The following is a 27,971-nucleotide window of genomic DNA, read 5'->3' on the forward strand; positions in this document are numbered from 1 at the left end:
CCACCATGAAGTACATTGTGGTCTCTGGCGGTGTCATTTCCGGTATCGGAAAAGGCGTCATTGCCTCGTCCACAGGTCTGCTGCTCAAGACGCTTGGCCTGCGCGTCACGTCGATCAAGATCGACCCATACATGAACATTGACGCGGGCACCATGGCCCCGACCGAGCACGGCGAGGTATTTGTGCTTGACGACGGCGGCGAGGTCGATCTGGACTTGGGAAACTACGAACGGTATTTGGACGTGACGCTTGCGCGCGACAACAATATTACCACGGGAAAAATATACCGCGAAGTGATCGAGAAGGAGCGCCGTGGCGACTACCTGGGCAAGACCGTGCAGATTGTGCCGCACTTGACTAACGCGATCCAGGACTGGATTGAACGCGTCGCATTGCAGCCCGTGGATGACACGGGTGAGACACCAGATGTGTGTATTATCGAGCTGGGTGGCACCGTCGGAGACATTGAGTCGGCGCCGTTTGTCGAGGCGCTCCGTCAGTTCCAGTTTCGCGTCGGCCACGAGAATTTTGCCTTGATCCACGTGAGCCTTGTGCCTTTGATCGGCGGCGAGCAAAAGACAAAGCCGACACAGGCTGCGATCCGCGACCTGCGTGGCCTCGGTCTCGCGCCAGACATGATCGCGGCCAGGTGCGCTACGCCCTTGGAACACGCGGTGATCCACAAACTATCCATGTTCTGCCACGTCGGGCCGGACCAAGTGCTTGGTGTGCACGATGTGAACTCTACCTACCACGTTCCTCTGCTATTGGAGCAGCAAGGGATGATGCGCTTTTTCAGGCGCCGTTTGCAACTGGACCTGGACAAGCTCGTTTCCCCTGCATCCAAGAGCCGCGGCCTGCACTTGCGCGAGAGGTGGCGCGATCTGACACTGTCACAGGAGCGCACGTTTGACACGGTCAACATTGTACTCATCGGCAAGTATACTTCCTTGCAGGACTCGTACATGTCCGTGGTCAAGGCGCTCGAACACGCGAGCTTGCGCTGCCGCCACAAACTCGTGCTCAAGTGGGTCGAATCCAGCGATTTGGAGTCGCGGACCGAGACCGAGGACCCCGTCAAGTACCACGAGGCTTGGCAGCACCTTTGCTCTGCCAAAGGCATCATTATCCCGGGTGGATTTGGCAAGCGCGGCACGGAAGGTATGATTCTTGCCGTGCGCTGGGCGCGCGAGAAAAACGTTCCTTTTCTGGGCATCTGCCTTGGCTTGCAAGTTGCTGTGATTGAGTATGCGCGCAACGTTTGTGGCATGCGTGAGGCCAACTCTGCCGAGCTGGACGAGCCGTGCCCCGAGCCAGTCGTTGTATACATGCCGGAGATAAGCCGCACGCACCTCGGCGGTACGATGCGCCTCGGCTTGCGCCCGACCATCTTTAATAGTGCAAGCACGTCCTGGAGCAAGATTCGGAAGCTGTACGGCGACGCGCCTGTCATTTGGGAGCGCCACCGCCACCGCTATGAAGTCAACCCCGAGACCGCCCCGCTGATTGAAAGCACGTCTGTGCCGGGCTCTTCTGAAACGCTACAGTTCATCGGCAAGAACGAAAAGGGAGAGCGCATGCAGGTCGCGGAGCTCAAAGGCCACCCGTACTTTGTTGCGATGCAGGCACATCCCGAGTTTACTTCGCGCCCGCTCAATCCCTCGCCGCCGTTCCTGGGTCTTGTCGCTGCTGCTGCGGGAATGCTCGACGATGTTGTAGAGCAGCAAGTCAAAGAGTACAAGCCGCCGCATCCACACGCAAGCATGATCCTCGAGTCCGAGCGCGAGGCACAGGCCGCACCCTAGCGAGCATGCACGTGATAGCACTTTGTACCTTGTACCATCATAGATGTACGCGGCGGTGCTTGCATGCATGCAGGCAGCCGCGGTATGCCTGCTCCCTGTGTCGTTCTGGATCGATGCGCCGTTCGGAAAGTTTGGCGTGCAGAGCAGGTGGAATGTAAATGGGAACACCGCTTGGATGGCGATGGAGTCGGTTGCACCGCTCGCTGTAGCATGGTATTCGTGGCCGGTACAAAGTACGTATGCGGCAGTGTTGCTCGGCATGTTTATCGTGCACTATATGAACCGTGCGTTGATACAGCCGCTGCTGAATCCGCCGCGGTCGCCGCTGCACCTTGTGGTAGTGCTGAGCGCCATTGCGTTTAACAGCGCGAATGGGTTCTTGATCGGGACGTGGCTGCGTACGCTGCATGTCCAGCACTTTACACTAGCACGCGCCGTGCTGGCCGCGATGGGGTTCGCGCTTTTCGGAGCGGGCATGGGGGGAAACATTGCGCATGACACGATCCTTATGCGGCTGCGGACAAGCCCATTGGCGGCGCGAGATGTAACGAGGCGCACGGCGCAGTACCGCATTCCGTACGGGGGTTTATTTTTTTGGGTAAGCTATCCACACTATCTATGTGAGTGGGTGGAGTGGATTGGGTACGTAGTGTGCGGCGCTGCGGGCGGGAATTGCGGCGTGGCACAGCTGCTTGCGATGCCGCCATTTCTGTTTGTCGTGCTCGAAATTGGCGCGATGCTTCCCCGCGCTGTACATGGACATGCGTGGTACCGTCGCGAATTCGGCGTCGCGTCGCACGATACACCGGGGTACCCCCCAAATAGGCGCGCTGTCGTGCCGTTTTTGCTATGAAATCATGTAGTGCGTGGGCCACATCGTGCTCGCGTGTAGTGGACGTGGCCGATCGTGGGCGCTGCCTGGAGCGCGCCACGCATAGATCCCATAGCCATCACCACGCATAAATCCATTTTCGCACCTTGCCTTGCATCCCTTGCCATGGTACGTCCAGCGCGGCGCACTCACACAGTCCGGACTCCAATACTCGGGAAATCTGCAGCTGGAGCATTGTGCGTATTCCCAATCTAACACCAGTGCATGCAAAGTACACGGGCACAATCCACCCCGATACTACAAGGCAGTACGTCTGCCGCACACTCACACCAGCGAATGGATCACCTACCAGCACCGCGACACCACCGCTGCTGTGATTGGAAATGCGCCCCTCCTTTCCTACATGTCCATTGCTGAGGGAGATACCAAGGCGCGCACGAAATTCGAGCTTACCGAGGTACGTGCCGCAGCATGCTTATCGCAGCGCATGATCCAGCCGTGCGGCCCGCCGCCCTTCCGTAAAGAATAATGATAGGGTGCTGTATAGCACTATGGATGTAATAAATTCAAGATACCTTTAGCGATGCCTCATCCACCTCCTCTGCTTCGCCTTTTGCCATGCGTGCACGCTTCGTTTCGCCATTCGCCTCGGTTCCTTTCTTGGTACGCTTCTTGGACTTGGCACTTGGCACCTCGGCCACCTCGGCCACTTTGGGAGGCTTGGCGCCGAAAAAGTCGTCCTCGTCCTCCTCCAGTGCCCAATGCACGCCGGGCGTGTCCGGAGCATTGGACTGCGCCGCCGCCTTGTTCATGCGTCGTCGTGCGTGCATTGCGCGTGCATTCTCGGCCTTGTCCTGTGCGAGCTGCGCCTCGTCGGCCTGCTTGCGCCGCAGCATATCGCCCGCAAGCTCGTCGTCATCAAGCAAGAGCGATACAATTTCCTGCGGTTTGGCCATGCCCGACTCGCTGTAGGCCTTGTTGCCGACGACAATGTCCTGCACCTCCTTCTTGTTCCGCGCCAACTTGACGATGCGCTCGTCAATCGTACCTTTGGTAATCAAGCGGTACACTGTGACCTGCTTGGTCTGTCCAAGACGGTGTGCACGGTCCATTGCCTGGGAGTCGTTCGAGGGGTTCCAGTCGTGGTCGTAGAAAATCACGGTATCCGCCGCGGTCAGATTAATGCCGAGGCCGCCGGCGCGCGTAGATAAGAGAAAGACGAAGAGCTCGGGCCGCGTCTGCCAATCCGTCACCATATCGCGCCGATCTGAAATCTTCGATGCACCGTCCAGACGCAAGTACTTGTACTGACGATGAATCAGGTACTCTTCCATGATGTCAATCATCTTGGTCATCTGGAAATAAATCAAGACGCGGTGTCCTTGTGCTTTGAGCTCGCGCAAAAGCACGTCGAGACGCGCAAGTTTGGCAGAGTCAACAATGAGCTTGTTCATCTGCGGCACCTGCATCGGGCTCTTCCAGAGCTGCATCGTGCTCGAGCTCGAGACAAGGCCGTGCGGCGGCACTTGTATGCGCCGTTGCATCCTGTCTACCTCGACAGGATCTTCGCTCGCAGCGGGCGGCAGGCCATAGAATGCGTGCACGGCTGCTTCATCGTGCATCGTACGCTCCACGCGCTCCACAAACGGTCGGTGATTTGCGTGCAAGCGTATCTGCGGTGCGACGGCGGCAGGAATGGCCGTGCGCAATGCTGTGCGGCCCACACGTTCCAGGGTTGCGTGCTCGGAGATGCAGCCGAGGGGGATAAGACTGGGAGCAGGGCGCTGCGTAGCAAACGGAACTGCGCGGCGCACCGTCCCCAAAGGGCGCAGGGCACTGGCGGCAAAGTCGTCGTCGTACACGAGTGCGTCTTGGTGCGTCCTGCGGTGATCCTCGGCAGCGATGGCGACCATCCGCTCCAGAGGATTGCCGTGGAATGCGCGCTGAGCGTCGCTGGGGTGCAGTTCGAGCATGCGCAAGAAGCTAAATGCACTGTCGTGCTCTTTGTAGGATTCCGTAATGTGCGGCGCGCGCCAAATGTTCATAAGCGAGTGCAGGTAGCGCGTATCAAAGCCCGTGCGATTGTGCTCGGTGGGCACGGAAAAGAGGCCGTCCTTGGCAAAGAGCTTGGGGACCTCGACGTCTAAGAAAGAGCGGAGCGAGTGTGGGCACCACAGCATGTCTCCGTCGCGCACATTGGCGACCGACTCGGCAAACGAGCCAAAGGCAAAAGGCGCCTGCACGTCTGCCCGCTCAAACAGCTCCGGATGGTTGCACACCTTGCGGAATTGCATGACGAGGTTCATGAGGCTCTTGAGGCCAGACTCGTCGCTGGTATTGGCCTTGTCTACCAAGTCTGCGACAGACACATGGGAGCGCAGGTTTTGGTGCAAGAGTCTCTGGCGCGCGCTCAAGTCGCAGTAGAGATCAATTTCGATCTTGTCCCCGAGCTCGTTTTGCACATTCTTCTTGATGCGGCGCAGCATAAACGGCTTGAGGATCATGTGCAGCCGGCGCAGTTGGTGCTCGTTCAGCGTGCCTTTGTTTTCCGCATGGCTCTCGATATCCTTGGAGAACCACTCGCTGAATTCATCGTGCGAGTCAAAGAGGCTGGGCATGATAAAGTGCAGCAAGGCCCACAACTCCTGCATCGAGTTTTGCACAGGCGTGCCGGTGAGAAGCAGGCGGTTGCGACAGTGGAAACCCAAAAGCGTCTTCCAGCGGTTGCTGGAAGAGGATTTGATCGCTTGCGCTTCGTCGAGGACCATGTACTGCCACTTGACTCGCTGGAAATATTTCTCGTCAGAGACCACGAGCTGGTAGCTCGTGACAAGCACATGGAATGGTGCGTTGCGGTCGTAGGAGATCTGCTTGCGGTTCCAAAACTTGCGCAAAACTGCGCGGTCCTTGACGTTGCCCCAGTAGGGCAGCGCCTTGAGCGCCGGAACAAATTTAGAGATCTCTTGCTGCCAATTGTGCAGCGTCGAGGCAGGGGCAATCACCAGAAATGGGCCCCAGATATCGTGGACTTCGGCGAGGTAGGCCATCAATGCAATGCTCTGTACTGTTTTCCCGAGGCCCATCTCGTCGGCGAGGATGCCATTGATGCCTTGCTCGTACAGGTTGGCAAGCCAGCTAAGGCCCTTGATCTGGTACGGTTTCAATGTGCACGTCAGCATCTTGGGCTGCTTGACTTCGGTGATGCCCATCGACGAGGGGTTGACAAAGTCCATGTCGTCGGCGTCAAACGTCGACGTCGGGTCCTTTTGCGCCTCGTTGCGCTTGCGCTCGTCGGCAACCGCTGTGTCGAATGCATGTGCCTTATCTTTGGCCGCACGCACAGCTTCGTTTGCATTTCGCGCGGCGTGTGCGCGCATATTCGACTCGTCCTCGTCGTCAAAGTCAATCTCCTTTAGCTGCGCCTCGTCTACTTCTGCCACCGGCTCAACAGTCGCTGCAGACGGCGGCGCGGCGCTGGACGTCTCCTCGTCCTCTTCTGCCTCGCTGGTCTTGAGCTTGTTCCCAATAAAGTGACTGTACAGCTCTGTCTGGGTAATCAGGAAATTGAGCTTGCGCGCTTGCCGCTTGGCCTCGCGCATCTCTTCCTCCTTCTTGGATTTCTCAAGCGCCTCCTTCTCTGCTTTCTTACGCAGATCGCGCTCCTCGCGCTCGTTCCGCTTCCAGTAGAGGAGCAGCTCGCGCATGACTTTGCGCGCGCGCAGCTGCATGTCTTTCGACGAGCGGTTGTTCCGCGCCGCGCCGCGCCGCGCCTCGCGCTGCACGACACTAGAAAGACGTCGCCAGTACATGGCCTTGTTGGTAGCGCTGGCAACCACGGTGCGGTATACGTTGGGAATTTCACGCTTCGCAATCACCGACCAGACTCGCTCGTGAGCCTCGGAAAGCATTGCAGCGCGGCGGCGGCCGATGGGCACAACACCATGCAGTGCGCCCGTGTCAGGATCGATCAAGACGGGCTGAGGTAGCGCTTCTTCGTCGGAATCGATCTCGACGCTGGATTCGTGGTGTGCATACAGAGCGTCGTCCATATCCGCAAACGAGTCGAGATCGCCGCTATCATCGTTCGTGCAGTCGGTGACGGTGTCGAGAAGTTCCATATCAATGTCTTCCTCGCCACGCTGCGCACGCTCGGTCCGTTTCGGGCGCTTCTTGAGGTATTTTGCCACGTACGCATCACAAAGACGGCGCGAGATGGGCCGCTGCTTCTCTTGCTGCACTCCATGCCATGCCTCATCGAGCATGGCATGGTGCACAGCGCGCTCTTCTGTATACATAGCCAAACTCGTCTTCCACACATTCACATTCTCCTCTGCAGACAAGTCGCTATCCCACGACTCCTCGCCATCGCTCAACGGTGGCGCGCGACTGCTGCGCGGCGCGGCGAGTGCATTTGCACGGGGTTTCTGCGGTTTCTGCGCTGCGCTGCGCTGCAAAAGTGCAGCGAGCATTTCGTCACGGTCCAGCTCTGGCGTGGGACTGCGGCGCGCTTGGTGTCGTGGCGGCGAAGACGAGGGCGCTGCAGGGCTATGCAGCGTCTGTTGGTTCAAAATGTTGGATAAGGACATGGCTGGCTGGCCGCGCGGGTCCATCCACGCAGACGACTCGCCCGACCAGTCTTCCGCATCGGGGGGTGGATCCGACACGCCCGTACTGCCGTTGGTATAGGGCTGGGGGTGGGCCTCCTGCATAGACACCTCGTGCACAGGGTCCTCCATGTTGTAGACACCGGTTTCTCTACAATGCGACAGTAGATAGACACGGGATGGTATAGAAGGGGTGGGTGGAGTGCTTTAGAATTGCAATCAAGTCTACCTACGTACTGCGCCCCTTTGCTCATGTGCCTTTCCGCGCGGGCAGCCTACTGCATTTTCCTCTGCACCCTTCCTTTCGCGCCGCGCCAACCATCCAGCGCACAGCGGCTTTGCGCGCGAACACGGCCTCGCGCATGCCGGGCACGTAATCGGATGCCCTACCAGGTTGAAATCGATACATTGTTAAATCGGTTTAGTCAGGTGAAACGGCTCGGCGGCGCAGCGCTCCGACGCACCGAGTGGGCCGGAAACGGGCAGGAAGTCACATGGGAGCGATTTTGCGCAAAAAAGCGGCTAGGGAGACGGGCTATGGAAATTGGGCGTAACGCGCGAGGCGCGCAGGTAGCCAGGAAAGTTGCGCCGCGATAGCATGAGCCCTTTCAAACTTCGTATCTCCGCCTTGATCTGCTGCATCTCCACCGCAGGCCCGGTAGTTGGCTTGGGGGGAGCGCTGCCGTAGATGGGGAAGCGTGAGGCGACGGTGAAAAGCGCTTCTTCTTCTTCGAGCATGCGCGCACGCACATCGTTCCGTAGCGACTCCATAGCGCCGTTCATGGAGCGCATACCCCGCGTCGGTGCCACAGGCGGAATGGTAATCGATGTATCGGATTCTTGTGATGCAATCGATTCGGGCGTAGAGAGATCGATCAGGCCATCGTCGTCAATGTCGGGCTCGTCGTCGACGGTAGCTGTTTTTGCATGGCGTCGATCGCCGCTCTGCGATTGCGCGACGCGACGCAGGGTCTGTTGTAGGGTATTGAGTGCGGAGCGCAGCGGTTGGGTGATATCGATGGGCGCGAGGACTTTGGCTGGAGTAGGGGGAGGAGAATCGTGGTCGGACTCTGCGGGCGCAGTCGCTGCCTGCGCTGCACCCTCTGCCTGCGCTGCACCCTCTTCGCCATCTTCCGCTCCTTCGCCATTTTCTGTGCCCTCTTCGCCGTTCTCTGTTCCTGCGCCATCCTTCTCCGTGGGCGCAGCGATCCATTGAGGCGCATAATCTGACGGGAGCAGCTGCGCCACACGCTCGGTACGCAGCTGCTGCGTCGCATCCGCAAGCTTGCCAAACTTCCCACGCTGTGTACGTACCAGCTCCGCACGTGCATTCATCATCGCGGTCAGCTTCGGTAGTATGTAGCGGCGATAGAGCAATACAAGCGCTGCAGCGCACACACCCCCGATCATGGATACCGTATGCATGAAGCGGAAAAACTGGACAAGCGCTTCATACCGCGGGCGCATCATCGACATTGCGTACGCAGAGAACACTTCGTTCGCATCGCGCGTGGACGCGTGCGGCGATGAGTACAGTGCGAGTGGCGAGCGCGGATAGGACGGTGCAGGCACAGCAGGCGCACACGGATGGTCAAAAGCCTCGGCGGCGCGTTCAAACAAAGACGCATCGCTATTCTGTGCATCGCTGTGTGTAGCCACGTACGCATCAATGAGCGACAAATTCTCTGGGCGCTGAGCGTCCTGCCGCGCATGCTCAATCGCGTCGTCACTCATGCCTTTGGATTTTAAAAACCCGCGCTGCTGGTCCGTGATGACCGTCGGATCGTTTCCAGGATCATCCGACCGCAGCGTCGTTAGAAAACGCACGGCCTGCGCATGCTGCGGCGCGACTGTATCCGCACCGGCCATGCTCGACACCCTGCGGCGACCGCGGCCTCCACTACTGTGCCACGAGGCGATCACGTGATATTTCAAAACTGCATTGTCCGCACCATGATTTCCGTCCTGGTAGGCGGGTGTGGGAATTCGTGGAAAAATGGGCGATGCGCTTGCCGCCGCTCCTCCCATCTGACAATACAATATGGACAGCAGTGCAAAGGTCCCTGTCAAGCTTGCGCGCGTGCGTATCAGATGAGAGGCGTGTATGCGCTGCAGAGGAACGTGTGTGAAGACGGTATAGAGGCGGCACGCGGCGCTGCTTTCTGACGGGTAGAAGAGTGCGCGCTGCGGGCGCTGGCGACTGTGTTGCCGCGTGTACGTTGCCGAAGCTATACCGTGCCATCCACCGACCAATCCACGCACATGCACGACCGTTCTCTATCATTAAAGACATTACTGACACACTTAGGTGACCAAGGTCCTCGGCCGCACCGGCTCGCGTGGTGGTGTTATCCAGTGCCGTGTCGAGTTTATGGACGACAGCTCGCGCAGCATCATCCGTAACGTCAAGGGCCCTGTTCGTGAGAACGATATCCTTGCATTGCTCGAGTCTGAGCGTGAGGCGCGGTACGTACACATGGCTTGATAAACTAACTGCTAGCCGCCTCCGCTGATTGCCCTACGTATTCGGCATCCTTTATCTCTTGCTTTTACGATACCGTAATTATGCGCGGTAGTCCTAACGGCTTTGCATGTGACGCTAGTCGCTGCAGAACGTAAAAATATACTCGTTTGAGACCATGCCTCCTCGATAGCGTCTTTTGTTTGCCCTATATATGCTGCAGGCCAGTGCGTGTTATAGCAGCGTGCGTGCTTGTTGCATAGTCTTTACTCAACGCTCAGCGCATCGCCGCTTGGAGGAAGAGTGTGCGCGCACGGCCAGCGTTGCCTGCACCTGCACACCGTCTAGAGCTCTTTCCGTACCCGTAGTTCCTACGCTACACTATGCGATGGCAGAAAGGACAAACAGACACGACTCCTCGCTAGGCGCACGCACCGAAAGCTGCATCGTGACGCCGTCTGACGGCTCGTACATCATCCGCACACGCGCAACGACCGTTTCCAAGCCAGTCACACGCGCAAGACGTCCAGCAAGCATCATCGTATGCACGCTTGGGTTCGACGGCGTTTCGGTGCCGCCCAAAGCCTGCATTCCAAGCAGCTCTACCAGTGTCGAGCACGACGCATCGAGGCTCTCGAGGGCCGTCAATGCAAACGTCTCGCTTGCACTGGCAGCCGGTGCATACTCGTCCCATACAGCCTGGAAATCGACCTCGGTGGGCCGCATGTAGTCCGCAGTGCTCAAATCGAGCTCCTCCGTTTGGTATTCGTCCTGGTAGCCCTCCTCTTCCGGCTCGCCGCTGGTGGGATCCACTTCCTTGGAAACGAACTGCAACGTATTTTTGAGCGTGGCGAGTGGGAATGGCAAAAGAGCGTCGCGTTTCAGCGACACATACACAGCGCCACTTGGCGACGCCGCGCTGAGGCTGGTAATCGGCAAGATAAACTCTTCTTCCAGGCCAGCTTCCATGGTGCCGCCAAGCACCACCACCACATCCTCCAAAACAATCTCTGGCAAAGTGTTGGTGATATTGTATTGGAGCACAATGTGCTCGGAAAAGACGTGCTTCACAGCGGTCACCACGTACTCTGTTTCGCTCTCGGTCAGCGGCGCGGGCGCTAGGATCGGTGCACTGGCAAGCAGCGTACCATACGACGCAAACTCGGTAATGCCCGCCAGTTGCGTAGCGTAGCTTGCGTATAAGTCGAGTGCTGGGTGCTCGGACGGTGTGGGCGGAATGGCATCCGTTTCGGCGAGTGCATTGCTCGCCATGCCAGTGACCGCGAAGGAATCGCGCTTGCCTGCCTCCGCCGCCTGTCTTGCAGCATCGGCAGGGCTTATCCGCGGCACGCTTGCATAATCAAACGGCTGTGTAGTATCGCTTTGAGTGTACAAGGCAAGGTTCTGCTCGAGCACGGCCAAGTCGGGCACGCTCGCATCCTCCACGAGCGTGGCGTGGAGGATTGTGGGGTCGAGCAGGCGGAGCGAGAGCACAGCGCGATCGCGCACCTCGTCGTCGACGTCCTCCAAGCACCGCTGGAGCAGCACGCGGATCCTTTCGGTGAGCTGTGCATTCTGCGAGCCAAACTTGGACAGGCTACTGACGGCAGCCGCGCGCACAATGGCATTCTCGAGAATGACGCGGTTGTAAATAAAGCGGATGTACTTGTGCGGCTCGGGCATTTTGGGCCCTTCGAGACCAAGGAGATGCAGAATGCGGACGTTGAGCCTGGTAAACTCGCAGTCTTCGATAAACTCGCACAGGTGGCCGAGCGCGACCTCTTTGCTGCCTTTCACAAACTTGGCCATGGAAAAGATGGCCTCGACAACGGCGCGCTTGAATTCGTAGCCGCCCTCGTCGCGCAAAACACCAGAGAGGAACGAGAGCATGGCAGACTGCTTCGAAGGGAACTTGAACGACAAGCTGCGAATGGCATCCACGACGATGACCTTGAACTCGTCGCTGATTTCGGACATGAACCCGCTGATCTGCTTAATGAGCCGATCCACGCTCGACTCGTTGCCGGTTTTCAGCAAGGTAGCAATGGCATACGTCGCCACGCCGCGGTTGGCGTCGGTAATCAAATTTTCCATGTCGACGTTGCACGCTTGGACCGATGCAGGGCGCGTCTGTGCAAGCTCGGCAAGCGTGCGCACGGCGGCAAACTTGAGCGTGGAGCGCGGCGAGGAGAGGAACATTTGCAGCACGGTAATAGCGCGTGCTTGCTGCTCGGTAGAAATGTTCATAGCGCACAGCGCGCGCGCAGCCTCGTAGTTGACCATGTCGCTCTTATGGCGCAGCCAGCCTTCGAGGAGCTCGACCATGAGGGGGCGCATGTTGGCATCCTCCTCGGCAATTTTGGCTGCATAGCGGACAAGCATGCAAAGGGCGAATGGATTGCGCAGCGCGATGCTCTGCGACGAGCCCTTCGAGCCACCGAGCTGCTGGACCAGCTTGGTGACTGCCATGCGGTCGTTCTGGCGTGAAAGGTAGAGCAGGCCGAGTGCGTGGTACTGCACAATGTAGCTCATGCTCGGGAGTGTAGTCTGGTCTACGTCGCTCGGCGCATTGTCGCCGCCGAAACGCAGGCTGAGGAGGGGCCCGGGCAAGTTGAGCCCAAAGCTGCTCGCCGCGCTGCTGGCGGCGGGGCGCATATGAATCGCCTCTGTAACCTCATTGCCCCACCGCCGCACCACTTCGCGCGCGCAGATGTACAAGTGGTAAGAAGACACAATGGCGGCGCATGCGACGGAAGGATTGCGGTCCACAATCGCGGACTTGAGGTAGCGCTCCAGACCCTGTACCATGCTGGGATCGACGATGCGCGTGAGCGCACGAATGGCATTGGGACGGTAAATGACCTCGGTATTCGGCTGCATATCCTTCATGATGGAAGCCGTGACCATAATCACATCGTCGGCGTAGGGGCTGAGCTCCTTGATTACCAGGTACACGATCTGGCGCATCGCCGCATCCTTGTTCTGGAACAGTTTCGTGGCGCCAAAAAAGAGCGAGGTGGCCTCCTGCCGGCTGAGCTTCTCGCCCATGTATAGCAAGTAGAGAATTTTGGTGATCAACACCCTGCATTTCCGAGGGCTGATGTTGCTGTCGTGGAAGGCACGCGCTTCCTGGATGACCACAGTCTTGTCCTGGCGGATTGCCGTCACGCCAGACTCTTCATCCTTCTTGAACGACATGCTTGTATCCGCACGTCGTTCGTGTCCCGTGCTGGTTGGACAAGAACGATACGATGCCAGCTCGTTTGTTGATGCGGCGCTGGTAGGGCTCGATATATGTGGCCTCCACGTATGCCCAGAAGGCCCGCCTGCATGTTCCATGCGCACGCTGGAGCCAATCCCTTGCCGCGGTGTCACGCCGCCACTTCGGCCGGCGCCGTCGCTCGTGCGATCGTTCACGAGACTAGCATTGCGGAGTGTGACTCGCCAACCATGAGCAGGACACAGGACTCCATCTCGTTCATCCTGGGCCTGAACCAGCTCGACGATGTCTCGGATACGGGCCCGATTGAGACCACCGAATCCAACGAACTGCTTGCCGGTCTAAACATGATGCCGCCCGCAACCTCGGAGACGCGGGAGGATACAGTATCAAATTTTACAAACCAGCTGTCGCTATGGACGAATGCGAGCTTTAGCTTTGACGGGCCGATGGGGCACGCACTGATCGGGGATGAAGAGAAAAAGGAGGATCTTGATAAGCCGAACGAAGCGGCGCTGCGGGACGAGCACGAAGAACGGATGCAGCGGTACTTTGCCGCGTCCAGTGCATACTCCAACGCTGCGCGGGACAAGAACCGCGATCGGGAATTGGACGCGATGAATCCATCAGGACCGGGGAATGCATTGCCGCAGCCTGCATTCCATGAACGGCTTGAAACGCCAGCAGCACACGCTCCGCTCCATGCATCTAACAGGGAAGCACGGCCGATACCAGCGCCGCTGCAGTCATTTGCATCCACCAGCCAGCAGGTCCCGACGCCCCCGAATGGCGGACCTTGGGACCTGACGTCGACGCTTGCTCTGCAGTATCTTTTATCGCGCAACCCATCGATGCTCGGAAACATTCCGCAGCTGCAGAATGGGGCACCGGCGCCGGTGCCGGTGCCGGCCCCGGGCGGACCTGTGGATGTGGGGATAGGCGCTGCATGGGGACAGGCACAGCCCACTGTGCGCGATGTACCGGAAATGCTACCCGCGCAGCGACCCAAGCTCAACACGCCGACCAAGAATGCCGAAGAAGCTCGCGTGCCGTGGGGCAATGCAGTCTCGCCGAAAGCAGTGAAGAAGCGGCGCTCTTCGTTAGCGATGCGCGACAAGGAAGAGCAGGCTGCGAATGCGGACTACGAGATGCTGAAAGATGCCGAGGGAGGCGCACAGGATCGCATCAGACTGGTGGATACGGGCAACATCGAAGCCGATGCGGAAGTGAACCGGCAAGCAATCGAGGAGGATAAGCGGCGGCGAAACACACTTGCAAGCGCACGGTTCCGCGTGAAGAAGAAGCAGCGCGAGGCCGCACTGGAGATATCGGCGCGCGAATTGGAAGGTCAAGTTGCCGAGCTCCGCCAGGAAAACGAGCGGCTACGGACAGAGAATGAATGGCTGCGACGACTCGTCAATGCCCGGCCAGAAGGACTCTCTGCGTTATTGGGTGCGAATATGAACCCCGCGCCACCGCTCGAGTGAAGACTGTAGGAAAACGGGATGGAATCGACAAAATAAATAGCGCAATGCATAGGATAAAAGCGAAGTACGCACGATGGCTAGCAGACAGGTAGGCAAGCAATCGGTAACAGTGCACATGGCATAGATTTTGGTCCTGTGTGACAAAGACTATATAACGCCACGCAAGATATGCTCAAGCGTCGCGCGACTTGATCGTACCGCGGTGGAGACCAGTGCGGCGCGCAGCAATAAGACCGGCCTTCTGACCGGGGACGGAGTCACGCTTCACGGTAGAAGAGTGACCAATGTGCTGATGGTTACCACCACCGTGCGGGTGATCGACGGGGTTCATAGCCACACCACGAGTGCGGGGCCAGCTGTTGCGCTTGACCTTGTACTTGTGGAAGGCACGGCCAGCCTTCAAGAGGGGCTTGTCAATACGGCCACCACCAGCAACCACGCCGACCGTGGCGCGAGACGAGTCAGGCACGGTCTTCTTTGCACCGGAAGGAAGACGGATGCGGCAAGTGTTGTGTTCGGGGTCCTGGCCGATGATCGTAGCATAGTTGCCCGAGGTACGCGCAAGCGCACCACGGTCACCAGACTTCTCCTCGACGTTGCAGACAATAGTACCCTCAGGGAGCGAGCTGAGCGGGAGCACGTTGCCGACACTCAGGGTAGCCTTCTTACCGCAGTAGACAAACTGGCCGGTGTGCATACCCTCGGCGGCAATAAAGGTCTCTGTAACCATCTTGTACCTGTAGGGGTCACGGAAGGTGACGTGTGCAAGAGGTGCACCACGGCCAGCGTCGTGGATGATCTCCTTGACAAGGCCACGGATGTAACCGTTGCGCTCGGCAAAGTCGTACGGGCGCAGCTTTGCCGGCGCCTTGTTCAGGCGCGTGTGCGCGGTGAAAATACCACCGCTCTTACGTTGAGCACGGATCACTGCAATGTTAGATGCTTCGCGCTCACGCTACCTACCTCGTCCCATGGTACGTCGATGTAGAGTGGTGGAGAGCAAACCACGCGGCCGCTTCTTTCGTACACCGCGAAACTGGGCTTGTTGCGCATAATGATCACGTGATTTATGTAGTTCTAGATCGGCCGACTACGCGCCTCGTCGCCTCCACCTCTCCGCTTGTGCTGCAGCAAGTACGTACGAGAAGCTCGGCACGGCCTAGAGGATGATAGCACAACACATTACCATTACCAATGTCCGACTGTTGCTGTGGACCAATGTTCTGCAATGCTGATAGGACGTGCCGCAACATGCGTACATGACTGACACACAGCCTTCTACATAGTTTGCAGTTCCACGACGACCGGTGCGTCATCTTCCTCTTCAAGTTCGTCAGCCTCGACCTCTTCGTCCAGCACAGTATCCAGCGTCCACCCAAACCTGGTAACACATGTATTTGCCATAGCACGCCATTGCGCTAAAAGCTGCTCGTACGGCGGTGTCGGCAGGTTTGGCTCGTGCTGCAACGCTGCCCACGTTCCCAATGCGCGCGCGATATTGGCGCGGAGCTGTGCAAGGTCCTTGAGGACGCGTGCCTCAGCCGTAGAAAGCTCTTCCGTCCAGATGGTCGGCGGCATCGCGGCAAACTGCGCCGCGAGTGTGCGGATGTACGCGATGTGTGCGTCGAGCTGCGGCACACGCAGCGGTGTACTTGTACGCATAGTATCGTCCCATTCGCAGGGATGCAGTTCGTACCGGCCTGGCGCGCCGAGCCGCGAAGATGCGCGAGAGAAAAGCGTAAGCAGCTCTACCCAGTACGCGAGCGCTTCGGCATTGTTTGCCTGTAAGAACAGCACAAAACTCAGCTCCACTTCGCAGAGCAGCGCCGTATAAAGCGGCTCGTTGTCCAGGCAAACAGCAGCGCGCTCAAGCACATCCTCCAGGAGCCACGACTTGTCGACGCTCCATTTCGTTCGTTCCTCGCCCTGTGCCTCGGGTGGCCAGCTGTGTTGCAGCGTAAAGGCAGTAAAGTGCAATGCGGGCATCTCTGTAGGTGGCTCCAAAAACACGTCCGATCCTGGCCCTTGCGACGCGACTGGAGTGAAGGAGTCGCAGCATGGATCCGCGCTCGCTAAATTGACAGCGAATACGCGTGCAAGCACGCTGGCATGCGTCGCGAGATACCGTGTAATACTGGTCCACGTATCTACACCGATGCCCGTGTACGGCGCAAGGTGTGGATCTAATGTCCTCATATGGTCTTCCGAGACGAGCAGTTCGCCACCCAGGTCTGCCTCGTGCTGAAACGCGTCCTGCGACGGATCATACTGACGAAGCACAACCTGGTGGCCCTTTGTGTAGAAGAACGTGCAGTTGCGCAGGCCCGTGCTGGCCATGGCTTCGTCGGAAGCGCCTGCGGATTGCCATGTAAAACAATGCACGCCTGTAGGTACAAATTTAAACCCTTCAAAATTGCTATCGGTGATGGCAGCATGTAAATCCAGTGTAATGTGCGAGCCTCGTAAAAGGCCCTGCAAAATCAAGAATGCGCGCTGCGTAAACAGTGTGCGTGCCGCGTCAGGATCCATCGCTGCACGACCGCAACAGTGTGGGGCAACGCGCACAGCCAAAAAAAAAAAAGTGTGGAGGTTATCCTACCGGCTCTATGTGCATTTCCAGCATGGACCGCTGGTTCTTCCAGATGGGCTCCTGCACGACGCGCGCGACGACTGCGTTAGGATCTTCGGTAGACATAGTTAGAGCATGCTTTATCGAGTCGACTAAGCGAATTCGCACGTCCTCCTCCGCACTGCCCGGCAACACACGCTTCGTGCCCTTTTTCGACAGGATCACAACGCGTACCTTGTGACACTTGCGCAGCTCTTTTTGCGCGCGTGCTACCTTATGTGCAAGGTCGTTGGTGGATACGTTCCATGTCAGTTGCATATCTTTGGACGTTGCAGGTGCGCCACTCGTCGTCGCACGCCGCTTTTGCTCACGCTGCTTTTGGTACTCTTCGCGCTTGGATACGAGCTTGCATATCGGAAGCTCCTCCAGTGCCCACTCTGCCTTTTTCTCAGTGCCGCCCGCACCCTGCGCGACCTGTACGAGCGAATAGGTTTTGCGATCGAGCTTTTGTACAATATCGCGCGGCTTGAATGGCCCCGTTACCTTGCCCGACGAAGGATCGACAAGCCGGATGAGCGGCGCCCTGATTCCTTCGTCACGAGGCGCCTCCGTCTTAGTCTTCGGCGGCGGCGGCGGCGGCGACGCTAGGCGCAGTGGTGTCGTCTGTATCGCCCTCACGGCGCCATGTGGCCCAGTGCGCAATCTGCTTGGCGGCCGTATCGTGCGGCCAAGCTGTATCCGCAACAGCGAATCGAAACTCTGCATGTTGCAGCAGTGCAAGAAAGTGCAGTGCTTGTGGGTATACGAGATACCGGACGTACGCAGGCGCGCGAAAATAGTTTAAGTAGCGCAGGTACGCCAAAAAAGCGGGATCGTCCAAAAAGCCCTGCTGCGAGAGCTGGTGCAGGTAGAATGGATTGCACAGTGCGGAGAGGAACTCAAGATCCCGTGAAAAGCGCTGTTGATTCGCTTCGCGGGCAGTGTTTGTCTCCTCGACCGCTGGGTCGGTGGGCATCAATGGAGGAGTGCCGCGTGGTTTTGTCGCGGCGCGTGGCTTTCTCGTGCCCAGACCGCCGAGTGCTTTGTCGGCAAACCATGCATGCTTCTGCGGTGGGCGACGGCGGCGGGGCGCTGCGCGACGTGCCGTATGATGTGGGTACCACATCCTCAACCTGCACGCCGCTTACTCACCTCGTGCTGCGCCACATGAGCGCCGTAACCTCGGCGATGCGATCCAGCCCGCGCTGGGCGCAAGCGGCAGGAAACGCGCAGCTGAACTCGGCAGCGAGCGGCACCGCAGCGCTAAGCCTTACACGCACGGCCTACACTCTTGCACGCGCCGATGCTGCGCCAGAGACTGAGCAACAAGGCCATGTTGGCCTGCTCGGCGGATTTACCGTGCTTCGTGCACAGCTGCGACTTGTGCCTGACGTCACATCGCTCCCTCTCCCCGCTGTTCTCTCGCATTTTTCGCGGGTGATTGTGAATGCACAGACGACTGGTGCAGTGACTCTCTTTGTGCTGGACGCCGTGGCTGCATTTTTGGAGCAAGGGCTCTTTCGCACAAACAGCGTCGGTCTTGTTCGGGCCGTCCAGGACGTTGCACACGCCACGAGCCACTGCCGATTTGAGCCGTTGGATGCGAGCAAAGACGAGGTGGTCTTGCTTGCCCTCCTCGACGTGATGGAAGCGCTTGTCGGCGGCCATGCACTCAATGCGGACGGGACAAACGGACCTGTCCTTGTCGAGATGCTCGGCAACAAGAGCGTGTGTGAGATGCTCGAAACGTGTTTGAGCATTGGGTGCCAGGCAAGACTAAGCGCTGCATTGCGGCGCTCTGCAGAAGATAAAATGCGCGCAATGACGCGCGCAATCTTCTCGCGGCTGTACGGGATGCCGAATGAATCACGCTACGAGCCCGAGCTTGCCACACTCACCGCCGAGCCTGTGGGCGAGGATGCCGGGAAAGGTATACACCGTATGGCGACACCAGACCCAAAAAGCTTTAGCATCAGTGAAGCAACGGCCGATCGCGACGCGCTGGAGGAACAAGCGCAAGCGACAGACTCACAGACGATGGAAGAAAGCGGCGTGCTTCCTGGCGATCCTGCAGGCGCGTCTGCGCCTTTGCCTGCTGAGCCTGTTGCCGAGCCTGCTGCCGAGCCTACGATGCAAGTAGACAAGGAGGAGGAGGAAGCGCGCGCCGAGGAGCTGTATCCTTTCGGTCTCCCTGCACTCACCGAGGTTCTCCGTGTCCTGGTGTCGCTACTCGATGCCCAAAGCACGCGGCACACTGCGACGATGCGCATCCTTGGCCTGCGTCTGCTCACGGACCTTTTTGAGACGCACGGCAAGATTATCGGCCAATTTCCCACGCTGCGTGTGCTGATCGAAGATTCAGGGTGCAGGCACCTTTTCCAGCTCGCCGATTCCGACAATGGCGTGCTTGTCTCCGGCAGTCTGCGCCTCTTTGGCGTCCTGCTCGATACGATGGGCGACCATTTGAAGCTGCAAAAAGAGCTGCTCCTCCTCTTCCTTATGCAGCAGCTGCAGCCCTCGATACCGATACAACAAGAGCCCTGGGGCAGCACAGAGGGCTTGCGGTACCGTGCTACCACCCTGCCTGGCTTTGGCAGTGCCGCCACCGGCGAGACGCGCGAGTTGTTCCTCGAGATGCTCACCATGCTATTGGACTTGCCTTCGGAAAATGTGTTTGTCGACTTGTGGCGCAATTATGACTGTGATTTGCAGTGCAGCAACGTGCACGACGAGCTTGTCGGCTTCCTTTGCCGCTCGATTTTTTCGCTTCCCGCATCCGAGCCTGCTGCCCCGAGGGCGGCCATGTCTGGACTGCAAGTCGTTGCGCTGGACTTGGTCCTTGTGCTGCTTGCACGCATGGCAGCGCGCTTGGAAGCGCCGGTAGCGAGCCCAGAAATCGAGCTGCTCTTGGCGCAGCATGCACGCAAACAGGTGCTTGCCGACGGAGCCGCTGCCTTCAACCAGAAACCGCGCCAAGGCATTGCGTTTTTGGAAAGAGAAGGTCTTGTTGACACGACCCAAGGGAACGAGGTGCGTGCCCAAGGCATTGCGCGCTTCCTCAAAGAGTCTCCGCTGGTCGATAAGCGCCTCTTGGGCGACTACCTCTCGCGCCCCGAAAACCTCGACATTCTCGCCGCATTCATGGCCCTCTTTGACTTTTACCGCGTCGATGTCGCCGAGGCGATGCGTGCGCTTTGCGAAGCCTTCCGCCTGCCTGGCGAGGCTCAGCAGATTGCGCGCGTCACAGAGACCTTTGCCAGTGCGTACTATAGCTGCAAGCCCGAAGGGATACGCAGCGAGGATGCCGTGTATGTGCTTGCGTACAGTATCATTATGCTGAATACCGACCTGCATAACCCACAAGTGACGCGCCGTATGTCGGTCACGGACTACAAAAAGAACTTGCGCGGCGTCAACGACGGCGAGGACTTTGACCCTGACATGCTTGCCACGATTTACGAAGGGATCCGCCGCCGCGAGATCGTGATGCCAGAGGAGCATGCGGGGCAATTGGGCTTTGACTATCTCTGGAAGCAGCTCCTGCGCAAGATCCGTCCCACCGATACCTTGCAGCGTACTGCAGGCACTGCGCTGGACCGCGAATTATTCCGGCAAAGCTGGCGGCCGTTTGTCGCGAGCATTATCCATGCCTTTGCCGTGCTGCAGGACGAGCATTTGCTGCAGCGCACGATTGCAGGATGCAGGCAGTGTGCGGTACTTGCGCGCGCGTTTGACGTCACCGAGATGTTTGATTACATGGTGCACCACTTTGCCCTAGCAACGCGTCTCGTAGATTCGCCCACCGCGAAAAACACGGCTGGGAACGCCGAGCATACTACCGAGCAAGCGACCATCATCATCAGCCCCCTTTCGGTCGAGTTCGGCACCAACTTTAAAAGCCAGCTCGCCTCTGTCGTCCTATTTGCGATTGCCAATGGAAACGGCGGCGCAATCCGCTCGGGATGGGACGATATCTTGGCCGTGTTTGAAAGCCTGCTGCCGAACGGTCTGCTGCCGCCCCAAATCGCGTGCATGTACGATCCTGCATCGCAGCGCCGCGTGCCGATTCCCCTCAAGGCGAAAAAAGGCCCCGCGGTGCGCAGCAGCAGCCAAAGCCAGGGCGGGCTTTTTTCCACGCTCTCTAGCTATTTCCTCTCCCCGTACGGGAACGCGAGCGACCAAATGGAAGTGACCGAGGCGGATGTAGACAGCACGCTGTGCACCTCGGACTGCCTCGCATCGTGCAAGATCGAGGAGCTCTACGCGCAGATCGCCGCATTGCCGGACGATGCACTCGGCGCGTTTTTGGAGGCCGTCCAGCATCGACTTGCGCGACTCGACAAGGAGGAAACGGCGCTGGAGTACAGCCCTACCATACTTTTCCTTCTCGAGCAGCTTGTCGACGGCGTCATTTCCCGCGCGAGTCTGTGCAGTGCCCACGGCGAAAAGACGCTCTCCCTCCATCGCGCCATCCTCGAGCGCGCCGTGGCGCACCATCCGCTCGAGCTGGAGCGTGCGTTGGTCGGCATCACACGCATGATCGGTGCCGAGGCGCGCTACGGCATGCCGGCCAAAAACGATGTTTGCGCATTGCTCGCACAGCTCCAGCAGATTCCCGAGGCACTGCACGCCGCTATATCGCCCGCCGTGCTCGGCGTTTTGCTCGCGCTGCTCCGCACAACCCATTCGCTCTTGTCGGCCCGGCAAGAGTGGCTGCCCCTGCAGCAGGTCGTGACGATGTACGCCGCCGTGCGCCGCGAACAGAGCGTGCGTCTTTCGTTTGCGCTTGCGTCCTTCTTGCTGGACCATGCATGCACGCCTGCCAACTACGCACTGCTCATAGAAATGACGCGCGAGCTGATCTCGTCGGCAGACCGTGCCATGTGGCTTGTCGCCCGGGAACACGCACAGGCGCGCCGGACGCTGACGGAGCAGCGCGAGCAGAGCGACTGGCAAGCGGCTGTGCAGAGTGAGAGCCTAGTTGCGCTCGCGGCGCTCGAGCGCGTGAAGAGCCATATTCCATCGCTCCTTGGCGGCACGGAGAATTTGCAGCAGGCATGGGGGGCGTATTGGCTGCCGCTTTTTGCTGCCTTGGCGCAGCAGTGTGTGAACGCAAACCGTGCCGCGCGGCAGGCGGCCGTTGTGCATTTGCAGCGTGCTGTGCTTACGCCAGAGGTGCTGAAGCGAGCGCCGCCGCAGATGGCAGTCCACCTGGAGGCTGTTTTCCATAATATTCTCCTGCCGTTGCTAGAGACGCTATTGCAGCCGGAAACGCTTCGTGCGGACCTCTTGGTGCAGGGAGATGTCGAGGGCGATACGATCTATGGGACGCGTGCGAATGTGTGTTTGTTGCTGTGCAAGGCCTGGGTGCATTACCACGGCAAGGTCGGCGACGAGCTGTGCGGCGCGGCTGTGGATCCTGCCGCGCTACAGCGTTTCTCGCGCTTGTGGCTCGGCGTGCTCAAGGCCGTTGTGCATTTCCTCAAGTCTAAATCCATTTCGCAGCACGAGGCGGTGACCGAGCAGCTAAAAAATATTCTGCTGGTGATGCACGCGGGTGGATTCCTTACCTTGCCAGGCGTTTGGGACGCAACGTGGCGTGTTGTCGATCCTGTGCGGCCGGGAATGCGTGCGGAAGTGGACAAGAGTGGGAAAAGCGCGGAGAGGGGTGGGGCAGAGGAAGATGGCGCAAGGGCGAGTGTTGCCGAGGCGAGTGCGGTCGAGGCCAATGGTGCCGAGATCAATCCTGCCGACGCCAATGGTGCCGACGCCATTCCCGCCGAGACCATTCCCGCCGACGCCAATCCCGCCGAGGCCAGTGGCACTGCGATGCATGCCCCCGCATCCCCAAATGCCTCACGCATTGTTCTGTAGCATCCTCGACCCTCGGTAGCATCCTTACCTTGTGATTCTACGTTTGCCCAGTGCATCCCTGCAGCTGTTCATCTGCGCGCCGAAAAGCCCCAGCACTCCCAGACCATAGACATCACTACATGCTACTTAACAGCAACCGCCGCCCTGACTTGCCTGCAAATTCTGGCCCTGGCCGACCTTGAGCGTGGACTTTCCAGCCGCATTATTCTGCATCGCAGTAGCACCCATACGGTCCTTGATCTGTTTGGCCATGGTCAAGAATGCCTGCTCGACATTCGTCGCGTCCTTTGCACTGGTCTCGAGGAAAGGAATGTTGAGTCCGTCGGCAAACTGCTTCGCCGCCTCGTATTCGACGGCCCTACTGCTGCCCAGGTCCGCCTTGTTCCCGACAAGAAGCTTGTTTACGCCCTCACACGCGTATCGCTCAATTTCCTGCAGCCACTGCTTGACATTGGTAAAGGTCGCTGTTGTCAGTTACCCTCCGGTACGTACCCTCATCGGTGATGTCGTACACCACAATGATGCCGTGTGCACCGCGGTAGTACGAAGATGTAATAGTACGAAACCGCTCCTGCCCAGCAGTATCCCAGATCTGCAGCTTCACTGTCTTGCCTTCTAGCTCAATCGTACGGATCTTGAAGTCGACGCCGATGGTCGAGATGTACGACTCGGTGTACGTGTCATCGGCGAACCGCAGCAAGAGACACGACTTCCCTACGCCCGAGTCGCCAATCAGCAAGAGTTTGAACAGGTAGTCGTAATCCGGCGAAAGACCAGTCATGGCAGTAGCGATCGACAAGAGCAGGCGCGGGCGATGCGCAAACCAACTTGGATTTATGTATGAATGCCTGCGCGTAGGCCACAGTATTTCCTCGACGCATTTCGCGTGGCCGTGTGGTTGGTTGGATGCAGGATGCATTCTTACGTACGCGTCCGGCTTCCACCCCGCAACGTGCGCGCGCGAGGCTTGTGCTACACCCCGAAATCCACCGTGATGGTGAGCGACTCTTTTGTGCATGCGTGCGCCGGCGGTGCCGGCGGCCTCGTTGCTATGACGGCGACCTACCCACTCATGGGCATCTCTACACGTGCCGCGATTGACCAGTCGAAAAACCCCGGCGAGTCGCTTGCGAAGGCGGTGACCAAGGTGATTGCCAAGGAAGGCTTGTTGGGTCTGTACGACGGCCTCGGCTCGTCTCTGATTGGAATTGGCGTCTCCAACTTTGTGTACTACTTCTTCTTCGAGGCGACGCGCGACTTTGTACTGCGCGCAAAACAGGCGACGTCCGCCGCGTCGCTGGGAACGCTCACGACGCTCGAGAGTATCGGCGCGGGCCTGATCTCCGGCATCGCCACTGCGTTCATCAGCAACCCTATCTGGGTCGTCAACACCCGCCAGACGATCCGTGCGGTTGTGCCCGAGAAGGATGCCGACGGGCAGCTCACCAGAAAAGTGCGTCGTTTGTCGTTCCTCGAGACCATGAAGGGTATTGTGAAACAGGACGGCATCGGCGCGCTCTGGAAAGGCATTGGGCCCGCGCTGGTGCTTGTCACGAATCCCGTGCTGCAGTACACTGTGTTTGAGCAGCTCAAGGGGTGGGTGCTCAAGTCGCGCAGCGCGCGTGCATCCAAACACGCGGCGCAGCCGCTGCTCGGCGACTTTGACTTTTTCTGGCTCGGCGCGCTGAGCAAGCTGGTCGCAACTGCAGTGACGTACCCCCAGATCGTGATCAAGTCCCGCCAGCAAGCCATGACGAACGAGTCTCTGCAAGGGAAAAAGATGCCGAACGTGTGGACGGCTATGACGGATGTGATTCAGGATGAAGGGTATGTCGCAGCACAGCTAACAATAGCATCGTGGGTCTTTACCGCGGGATCTCCTCCAAGATGCTCCAGTCGATTTTGACCGCAGCGATCCTCTTTTCGTCCAAGGAGCGCATTTTTGCCATGACCAAATCGGTACGTCGCGATTGGCTAACTAACAAAAAGATGTTGCGCTAGCGGTAGACTCGTAGCCGCATAATACACATGGATATCGTCTGTCTACGCCCCTCTACATACGCGCTCGACGCGCCCCGCCTCGTACGCGACAAGCACGGCCTGCATCGCGCCCCCGAGCACCGCATTCAGCTCGTCCACAAGTCCCCCGAGGCGCCGCTCGCGTGGCGAGAGCGTTGCGTACGCTGGCGGCGCCGCACTGCTAGCAACAGCCGCAAGGCTAAGAGACTCGAGCGTAATGTCGGTGAGAAACGCAGCGTCTTCTGTCTGCACAAGACGCCACGACCGACGCCCGCCGAGGGTCGCCGGCGCAAGCACGGCGTCCAGCGCGCCGCGCAAGTGCGCCGGCACAGGCACGATCTGCACCGCATTGCATGGCGCAGGCTGTGCAGTGCGCGTCGCCAAGCGCGCCGCAGCGGCGCGCTTGGCACGGTCGGGATGCGTGTCGAGGTACTCGGTGAGCACCATGCTTGGGATCCGCGCATGCCGCGCGCGGCGCAACTTCACATCGACGCCCACGCCGGAAGGAGGCAGCACACCCATGCGCAACACCCCATCCTCCGTGCACGTCTCTGTCTCCAGGCCGTAGTGCCGCGAAAGGAGCATGGCCGTCTGCAGCACCGCTGCATTCACACGCACACCGCGCTGGCACAGCGCCGCGCGCAACAGCTGCGTCGCGCGCGGCGACTGGATAAAGTCAGCAAGCACCTCCTCCAACGCATTCGCAGTGCGGCGCTCACTCGACGCAAAGCGCAGCAGCTCCTCCTCATACGCTACCTTGCTCGTGTCACGCACAAGCCCCAGCGCGCTGGCAAACTTGGCGTTGCGCTGCGCGGTGGTGCATGCGGACGTGCACGCAAGCACTGCGTCTTGTGCACTGCTTCTCCCGCACACCTCCATTTTCTCCTGGTGGCCGCACGCGCAGCGCCGCACAAGCACAGCGTCGCACGGCGCTGCGCCGCACTTGGACGGTGCATGGCACGGCTGGGTGCATGGATGCCCGCACCTCTCGCGGGGCCTTCCGCACGGCTGTGTGCACGGTGGGCACGCGCCCGGAGCATGGCACGCGCCGCGGCACGTATGCCCGCATGGACGCAGCGCACCGCATGCTTCGCCGCACTGCATATGCGCGCGGCTGCATGGCACCGCATGCAACGTCTGCTTGCCGCAGACACACTTGCGCGACGTGAGATACACACAAGGCGGACACGGCGTCGCATCGTCGTGGCAGGCGTGTGGGACCTTGGGATGGCCACACGGGGGATCTGGGCGTGCGCACGTATACAAGCACCGCACCGTCGTCCCGCATGGAACGGGCGGCTCCAGCACTGTGCGCCCGCAATGGCACGCAACCTCTGCAAACGACGAGCGGAGGCACGGCGGGCATGCGCCGCGATGGCACGCAGCTTCGCACGTGTGCTTTCCGCAGCGCAGCATGCGGCGGCACGGCTCGTCGCATGCGTGCAGTGCGTCGGGATCGAGCTCCTGGATGGCTGCGTGCCGCTTGGAGAGTGTCGCTTGGTAGGCTAGTGGGCAGCAGCGCCGCGCGCACTGGTGTTTTCCGCAGTGGCGCTGTGCTCTGCACGGCGCATCGCATGTGAATTGTGTTGCGCTCGCGCTGCATGCAATGCTGCGTTTCTGCGCGCCGCAGCGGCACACTTGCGTGACGCGCGCCGTGCACGGCGGGCATGCGCCGCTGTGGCATACGGCCGTGCATGTGTGGCTGCACGCAAGCTGCTTGCCGCACGCCGTGGCGCACGAAGGAATGGGATCGCGGCAGTCGCTGCGGCCGCGCACAGGGATGCGGCCACATGCACACGTCGTCGCGACGCTGGGATCGTAGGGGCATCGCGGCGTGCTTGGCGCGCGGACGTGGCACGTTTTCTTGCATGTATGGTGCCCGCACGCAAACGGTGCATCGCACACCGCGCCGCAGCTCCATGCAGACGCGATGTGAAGCGCGGCGGTGCTTGGATCGCGGTCGCCGCACAAGAGCTCTTTCGACTGGCGTCCGCAGTGGCACGCACTCCTGATCTCCGCCACGCAGGGTGGGCATGCGCCGCTGTGGCACGGCAGCGTGCACGCATGGTGCCCGCATGCGAGTGCCTTGCCGCATACGTCGCCGCACGACACGCCTCGTGGCGCCTCGCCACGACACTGGACGGACATGTTGGCTTGCTTCCCGCAGAAACACGCAACACGGATGCTGACTTTGCACGATGGGCATGGGCCGGGGTGGCATGTGGACGCGGCGCATCCATGGAGCGCACAGCCTTTGGTGCATGCGCCGCCACACGCGTGTGGGATCGGCTGCTGGGTGGGGTTCTTTACGCGCTGGCACCAGCAGCGGTACTCGGTAGGCACCGCCGTGCGCACGTCCTGGCACCCTGGGCACCGCCACGATCCTTTGGTGCGGCGGATTTGCTCGTCTTCGTGCATTGCGTTGCGCTCCTCGATCTGTTTCACGCTGCGGTCCGCCCACTTGCGGACACAGTGCAGGTGCAGGACTGTGTAGCACCGTGTGCAGGACCATACAGCGTCTTTGCGCGCGACGGTATTGTAGCAGATAGTACAGTCGTACTCGTTATGCGACAGCGCAGCAATTTGGCGGGTGCGCAGATCCGCGTCGGGGGGGAGCACAGGGGCTACACCCATGTCCGGTGCGTCGTGTGCGTGCGCTGTGCCGAGCTTTGTGCCGAACTTGCGGCGGCTGCGCGCGGCGGACGCGCGCTTGGGGGGGTTGGGGTCAGCGGGGCTGTGCGCTGCGTCCTTCGCGGCGTCGCGGCAAGGCGCACGCCCTTCGCGTCGCGCAAAACGGGGCTGCGTCGGCGCGGCAGGCTCGAACGAAGGCGCTGCTGGATCCAGCGCTCGCGCATGCACACTCTGCTGGTGCTGTGCCTTTTTTCCGCGGCGTCCCTTGCGACGCTCGTGCGCTGCATGCGTCTTGCGCGGCCTATCCGCACCTTCCATCGACACGGACATGGCGAAGCTGGTCGTGCGCCACACGACCACGACAAAATTCCGCTGACAAAGCAAATGGTGGAAATGGGCACATTGGGCTATTTGTTACACTGCGGCCAGC

At 59.6% G+C, this 27,971-nt stretch overlaps 15 protein-coding genes across 15 annotated transcripts; 7 read left to right on the plus strand and 8 right to left on the minus strand.

Annotated features, from left to right (window-relative positions):
• Positions 1-5: 5 nt before the first annotated feature.
• On the plus strand, positions 6-1,805 carry URA7 (CTP synthase (glutamine hydrolyzing); the record flags this gene model as incomplete). The annotated part of the gene is made up of 1 exon (XM_056207529.1): positions 6-1,805. One exon carries the CDS (start codon positions 6-8, stop codon positions 1,803-1,805), a length of 1,800 nt encoding a protein of 599 aa, XP_056063504.1.
• Positions 1,806-1,872: 67 nt separating this feature from the next.
• MVES1_002707 (uncharacterized protein) lies at positions 1,873-2,658 on the plus strand (the record flags this gene model as incomplete). The annotated part of the gene is made up of 1 exon (XM_056207530.1): positions 1,873-2,658. One exon carries the CDS (start codon positions 1,873-1,875, stop codon positions 2,656-2,658), a length of 786 nt encoding a protein of 261 aa, XP_056063505.1.
• A 144-nt stretch (positions 2,659-2,802) lies between these two features.
• MVES1_002708 (uncharacterized protein) lies at positions 2,803-3,166 on the plus strand (the record flags this gene model as incomplete). The annotated part of the gene is made up of 4 exons (XM_056207531.1): positions 2,803-2,805; positions 2,834-2,873; positions 2,899-2,944; positions 2,971-3,166. The coding sequence occupies 4 exons, from the start codon at positions 2,803-2,805 to the stop codon at positions 3,164-3,166; spliced, it is 285 nt and encodes a 94-aa protein (XP_056063506.1).
• A 37-nt stretch (positions 3,167-3,203) lies between these two features.
• Positions 3,204-7,373, minus strand: INO80 (Putative DNA helicase ino80; the record flags this gene model as incomplete). Its single annotated transcript, XM_056207532.1, has 1 exon — positions 3,204-7,373. One exon carries the CDS (start codon positions 7,371-7,373, stop codon positions 3,204-3,206), a length of 4,170 nt encoding a protein of 1,389 aa, XP_056063507.1.
• A 390-nt stretch (positions 7,374-7,763) lies between these two features.
• MVES1_002710 (uncharacterized protein) lies at positions 7,764-9,110 on the minus strand (the record flags this gene model as incomplete). The annotated part of the gene is made up of 1 exon (XM_056207533.1): positions 7,764-9,110. One exon carries the CDS (start codon positions 9,108-9,110, stop codon positions 7,764-7,766), a length of 1,347 nt encoding a protein of 448 aa, XP_056063508.1.
• A 172-nt stretch (positions 9,111-9,282) lies between these two features.
• Positions 9,283-9,754, plus strand: RPS28B (40S ribosomal protein S28-B; the record flags this gene model as incomplete). Its single annotated transcript, XM_056207534.1, has 3 exons — positions 9,283-9,321; positions 9,550-9,707; positions 9,742-9,754. The coding sequence occupies 3 exons, from the start codon at positions 9,283-9,285 to the stop codon at positions 9,752-9,754; spliced, it is 210 nt and encodes a 69-aa protein (XP_056063509.1).
• A 329-nt stretch (positions 9,755-10,083) lies between these two features.
• On the minus strand, positions 10,084-12,900 carry SEC21 (coatomer subunit gamma; the record flags this gene model as incomplete). Its single annotated transcript, XM_056207535.1, has 1 exon — positions 10,084-12,900. The coding sequence occupies one exon, from the start codon at positions 12,898-12,900 to the stop codon at positions 10,084-10,086; it is 2,817 nt and encodes a 938-aa protein (XP_056063510.1).
• A 252-nt stretch (positions 12,901-13,152) lies between these two features.
• Positions 13,153-14,409, plus strand: MVES1_002713 (uncharacterized protein; the record flags this gene model as incomplete). The annotated part of the gene is made up of 1 exon (XM_056207536.1): positions 13,153-14,409. The coding sequence occupies one exon, from the start codon at positions 13,153-13,155 to the stop codon at positions 14,407-14,409; it is 1,257 nt and encodes a 418-aa protein (XP_056063511.1).
• A 172-nt stretch (positions 14,410-14,581) lies between these two features.
• Positions 14,582-15,382, minus strand: RPL2 (60S ribosomal protein L2; the record flags this gene model as incomplete). The annotated part of the gene is made up of 2 exons (XM_056207537.1): positions 14,582-15,336; positions 15,373-15,382. The coding sequence occupies 2 exons, from the start codon at positions 15,380-15,382 to the stop codon at positions 14,582-14,584; spliced, it is 765 nt and encodes a 254-aa protein (XP_056063512.1).
• A 305-nt stretch (positions 15,383-15,687) lies between these two features.
• On the minus strand, positions 15,688-16,938 carry MVES1_002715 (uncharacterized protein; the record flags this gene model as incomplete). The annotated part of the gene is made up of 1 exon (XM_056207538.1): positions 15,688-16,938. The coding sequence occupies one exon, from the start codon at positions 16,936-16,938 to the stop codon at positions 15,688-15,690; it is 1,251 nt and encodes a 416-aa protein (XP_056063513.1).
• Positions 16,939-16,999: 61 nt separating this feature from the next.
• On the minus strand, positions 17,000-17,993 carry SOH1 (suppressor of hpr1; the record flags this gene model as incomplete). Its single annotated transcript, XM_056207539.1, has 2 exons — positions 17,000-17,622; positions 17,657-17,993. 2 exons carry the CDS (start codon positions 17,991-17,993, stop codon positions 17,000-17,002), a joined length of 960 nt encoding a protein of 319 aa, XP_056063514.1.
• A 191-nt stretch (positions 17,994-18,184) lies between these two features.
• On the plus strand, positions 18,185-22,891 carry GEA2 (GDP/GTP exchange factor for ARF; the record flags this gene model as incomplete). The annotated part of the gene is made up of 1 exon (XM_056207540.1): positions 18,185-22,891. The coding sequence occupies one exon, from the start codon at positions 18,185-18,187 to the stop codon at positions 22,889-22,891; it is 4,707 nt and encodes a 1,568-aa protein (XP_056063515.1).
• Positions 22,892-23,017: 126 nt separating this feature from the next.
• Positions 23,018-23,672, minus strand: ypt1 (ras GTPase; the record flags this gene model as incomplete). The annotated part of the gene is made up of 2 exons (XM_056207541.1): positions 23,018-23,355; positions 23,384-23,672. 2 exons carry the CDS (start codon positions 23,670-23,672, stop codon positions 23,018-23,020), a joined length of 627 nt encoding a protein of 208 aa, XP_056063516.1.
• A 213-nt stretch (positions 23,673-23,885) lies between these two features.
• MVES1_002719 (uncharacterized protein) lies at positions 23,886-24,892 on the plus strand (the record flags this gene model as incomplete). The annotated part of the gene is made up of 3 exons (XM_056207542.1): positions 23,886-24,718; positions 24,745-24,850; positions 24,881-24,892. 3 exons carry the CDS (start codon positions 23,886-23,888, stop codon positions 24,890-24,892), a joined length of 951 nt encoding a protein of 316 aa, XP_056063517.1.
• Positions 24,893-24,934: 42 nt separating this feature from the next.
• Positions 24,935-27,871, minus strand: FAP1 (FKBP12-associated protein; the record flags this gene model as incomplete). The annotated part of the gene is made up of 1 exon (XM_056207543.1): positions 24,935-27,871. The coding sequence occupies one exon, from the start codon at positions 27,869-27,871 to the stop codon at positions 24,935-24,937; it is 2,937 nt and encodes a 978-aa protein (XP_056063518.1).
• Positions 27,872-27,971: the final 100 nt, after the last annotated feature.

Source organism: Malassezia vespertilionis, chromosome 5, assembly GCF_029542925.1.
Source record: "Malassezia vespertilionis chromosome 5, complete sequence".
Classification (NCBI taxonomy): domain Eukaryota; kingdom Fungi; phylum Basidiomycota; class Malasseziomycetes; order Malasseziales; family Malasseziaceae; genus Malassezia; species Malassezia vespertilionis.